This window comes from Cyprinus carpio, unplaced genomic scaffold, assembly GCF_018340385.1.
Source record: "Cyprinus carpio isolate SPL01 unplaced genomic scaffold, ASM1834038v1 S000006635, whole genome shotgun sequence".
NCBI lineage: Eukaryota > Metazoa > Chordata > Actinopteri > Cypriniformes > Cyprinidae > Cyprinus > Cyprinus carpio.
Window position 1 is genome coordinate 410,184 of NW_024879264.1, and position 4,120 is coordinate 414,303.

The 4,120-nt window shown below is 33.0% G+C and overlaps 1 protein-coding gene across 1 annotated transcript; it reads left to right on the forward strand.

The window, feature by feature from the left end:
• The first annotated feature begins 1,361 nt into the window (after positions 1 to 1,361).
• On the forward strand, positions 1,362 to 3,525 carry LOC109109117 (H-2 class II histocompatibility antigen, E-S beta chain-like). Its single transcript, XM_019122238.2, has 6 exons — positions 1,362 to 1,485; positions 1,793 to 2,068; positions 2,367 to 2,648; positions 2,804 to 2,917; positions 3,036 to 3,063; positions 3,145 to 3,525. The coding sequence occupies exons 1-5, from the start codon at positions 1,416 to 1,418 to the stop codon at positions 3,056 to 3,058; spliced, it is 765 nt and encodes a 254-aa protein (XP_018977783.1). The 5' UTR covers positions 1,362 to 1,415; the 3' UTR covers positions 3,059 to 3,063; positions 3,145 to 3,525.
• Positions 3,526 to 4,120: the final 595 nt, after the last annotated feature.

Sequence of the window (4,120 nt, forward strand, 5' to 3'; positions counted from 1 at the left end):
ACGTATTTAACATGAAAAACACCAATAAAAACATTCTAAAGGTTGAAGCAGGCTCCATGAAAATAATAATACAATGTTGGCAAAGTTGTAGGCCTATTGTTGGTTTTTCTGAGGTAGGCGAACTGTTATGTTACGAGTTTTATGACAGGCTGTTTTACTGAGGTTTTTCGTAACACTGATTGACTGATTACATGACACATTTGTTTTAAGTTTTTCTGATTTGTTTAAAAACACCTTCTGGTGTTCATTCATGTTAACTTCATGCTGTATCTAGTAATAAAGTGGAAAAGATTATTGATTCCCCTGCCACTTGAACTGAGGCAAATACAGTGATCTCACATCACATTAAAGAGCATAAAACACATTTATTGTTTGTATTTCATTATTAAAATTGACAAAATTTAAAACCTTTGTGTTATATTAAAAGTAATGAGGTGCAAAGCTTATTGTGATTACTGGGTGGCTGGTGTGCTACAAATAACAAATGGACTTGAAAACGTTAAATAGGCTATTATTTCCAAGCATTTAACGTCAAAAAAACAGCTTGTGAATAGTCACGCAACATTATTTACCTTGGAAAAGACAACAAGTTAACATAAGTTACCTGAGTTGGAGCCCACTTTATGACGTTTTGGGGGGCCTGTACAAATTATTTTGCATATGGGCCCATGGCTGACTTGCTACACCACTGTTTCAGACTAAATATGTATATGTCTTTAAAATTGCTTAGGTTTCTTCAGTAGGGAATGTATGAGTTTATGCACAGAACAACTTTTGTTTTATTTAGTCAGTGGATAATTTAGGGTTATTAATAGTAACGTAAAGGAAATATGGCAGCTTTGTAAATTGGTTCATAGTTAGTAGAGGTCCTCGGATGTCTAATATAACACCCACATTCATGACTGCAGATGAAGAAGTAACATTACATCTCTCTAGATGCACATTGTATTTTAAGAGATTTTGTGTACTGTTTTTGGTCCAGTAATTATATCTTATCTGAATTTAAAAGAAGAAAATTATTGGTCATCCATTCTTTTACATATTTAACACACTCTGTTATCTTAGATAATCTGGTAATTTCACCTGGTCTTGTTATAAATGACTGCAATTTTTTCTTTCTTTTCTAGCCACTGGGCTAAATAAAAACCTTATTATAGTTATTTTCTATGAGTTTGTGGAGATGCTCAGCCCTGGCAGCTTTTAGAGCATGTCTACAGCTGGACATACTGTCTTTCCACGTGATTCTAAAGATAACTGAACAGTGTTTGTGTTTTAAAATGAAAGAAGTATACTGCCTAGCAACACTTGATACTTGTACATGCAGTGTGACTGATTGGCCAGTCATCTTAGATATCAATCTCATGAAACTGAACAAAGCTCTGGCAGCATTCATCTGGGATTCAGAGTGAGTGAAAATGTCACTGCTAAAGCTCTTCAGTTTTCTTCTCATATTCACAGTGTCTTTATTCACGCTAGCAGAAAGTGGTAAGTAAAATAAGTGGTATTAAAGTTATATAATTAAATATCAACAATAATTACTATTTTATATGAATGATTATCAGTAGTAGTAAAAGTAACATTTTGAAATCACACTACTGAAACATTTTCTTAAGAAGGGCAACTCATTCTAATAGTTTTCTGGACTCTCTGAAGTAGATATTACTTAAAAAGCACTTTTTGAAAAGACAACCAAGTACTGCAAGTGGCTGATGTATCAAAGTTCTTCTATTTCTATACTGATTACATAATTATTTGACAAAAACGATTGTTCTGTATCTACATTTTTTTTCAGCTAATGAATATTTCACAACCCGTTGGTCAAGATGCATCTACAGCTCCCCTGATCTCACAGACATGGTGTTTATTGACAGCTATTATTTCAATAAATATCTGTTTACACAGTTCAACAGCACTCTGGGGAAGAATGTTGGGTTTAGTGAGTATGGAATGAGAAATGCAGAGTACTGGAACAATGACACAAGCTTTCTGCAAGGACAGAGAGGTGATGTAGATGCATTCTGCAAACATAATGCTCAAATCTGGGACTCAGCTGTTCGTAGTAAAGCAGGTAAGTGGCACAAGACTCTTCTCTGATCATTACTCTCAAACATAGAACTCTTGCTTTTAAAGTTTCTGTTATTTTTACAAAAGCATTTATGCTAATATTTAATGTTAATTTTTGTTAATATCAGCATGACATTAATGCCATTTAGAAATGTAATTTTAATTAAAATCACCCCTACCACCCACCGACACACACACACACACACACACACACACACACACACACACACACACACACACACATTACATTCGAGACATGCATTGGAAACTGTGTGTTTATAATTTTATTCTTCTTGATTCAGTGAAACCAAAGGTTAAGCTCAGTTCAGTGATGCGGGCTGGTGGCAGACATCCAGCTGTGTTGATGTGCAGCGCATATGAATTTTATCCTCAACACATCAAAGTGTCCTGGCTGAGAGATGGTAAAGTGGTGACCTCAGACGTGACCTCCACTATGGAGATGGCTGATGGGGACTGGTACTACCAGATTCACTCTGAGCTGGAGTACACCCCCAAATCTGGAGAGAAGATCTCCTGTATGGTGGAGCATGCCAGCTTCAGTAAACCCATGATCTATGACTGGGGTAAGATGATATACTCACCTACTCTCATTTTGTAAATGTTATATTTTGACATGCCAGTGTAGGATCAAATAAAAAATATGAAATAGTCCTCTTATTGCTCTCACACATACTTATATTTGTAAATATTGTAATAATGCAAAGTGATGTGTTTACAGATCCCTCTCTTCCTGAGTCTGAGAGGAATAAAATCGCTATCGGGGCCTCTGGACTGGTGCTAGGAATCGTATTAGCAGCTGCTGGACTCATTTACTACAAGAAGAAATCAGCAGGTCGGTTTAGTTTAATTCAGATTGATATTAATGTGTGTACATTCCTGTATATGCATGCATTTATTATTATTATGATTATTATTATTATTATTTTTTTATTTTTTTTTTGCTTTGACAGGGAGGATCCTGGTACCTAATTAATGATGGTAGGTGTCTCATTATGTATTTGATAACTCAGACACATTTATCAAACTCAGTCACATGATTAATAATTATTCAAATTTCAGATCCTCATACTGACTGCATGTGGACTAATAATGAAGCATTTACCCTTTGTCTCATCTATCATACACAATCCTTATTTCTACGATCCTTGATGTTTTATTTCTAAAATTTAAAACTATGATCTAAATATAGCATCAAATCTGATACTTATTTTTCAGTGAGATTCATGTGACGATGCAATGTACAGTATGCAAAGCTGGCAGTATGTGTTGTGAATGATGTGTGAAATATAGAGATAAAAAAGATTATTGTTCAAGTTATCTCTTGTACACAATAATGCACATACAAGCAAAGAATTGTTAAAGTTGAAATGGAAAATCAAGCCATTGTTGCTATGCTGAATAAATGATACATGTACAAATAAAGCACATCTTATGAGCATATTTTACTTATATACATTCTTTTTTCTTGATTTGCATGTACATTTAAGTCATAAAGGAATGTTTTTTCATGAACTTTTTTAAAGTTATATTCAAACTAGTAGTGATATTAGTAGACTTAACTTATCTTCTATGATCAGTGTTTTTAGACCTGTTTTAGACCGGCTTTAAAACTGTTGATTTATGGTCTTTCTAATATTTGCACTGTTCTATAGAGATAAAACATGATTAAAAAAAATGCTATGATTAATAAGCAGATGTTAAAGGTAAGATAAAAGTAGTATTTGACTGATTACAGGAGTCATTAATTTAAATGACTCTTCCTCTTGTGAGTACAAGTAATTTTAAACATTTGAAAACATCAAAAAAAAAAAATAATAATAATAATGCTGAGAAATGTTCCTATATGTGCATCATTAATTTAATTACATGTTGTTGTTTTTTAAATTGCTAAGTGTTTAATTATACTTAACATACTTTTTCTAAAATCTTAATGTAACAAAACACAATTAGCCAAATAAAGTCTTGTTCATTAAATTCTATATCTACATTTCAAAAAGCAAAATTAAAAATGCAAAAAAAAAAAAAAAAAAACCTG

Excerpts from the sequence above, each read along its gene's own strand:
- LOC109109117 (XM_019122238.2), top strand. The coding sequence starts at position 1,416 with ATGTCACTGCTAAAGCTCTTCAGTTTTCTTCTCATATTCACAGTGTCT. Across the intron at positions 1,486-1,792 it reads ATTCACGCTAGCAGAAAGTG|CTAATGAATATTTCACAACC; the intron begins GTAAGTAAAATA and ends ATTTTTTTTCAG. Across the intron at positions 2,069-2,366 it reads AGCTGTTCGTAGTAAAGCAG|TGAAACCAAAGGTTAAGCTC; the intron begins GTAAGTGGCACA and ends TTCTTGATTCAG.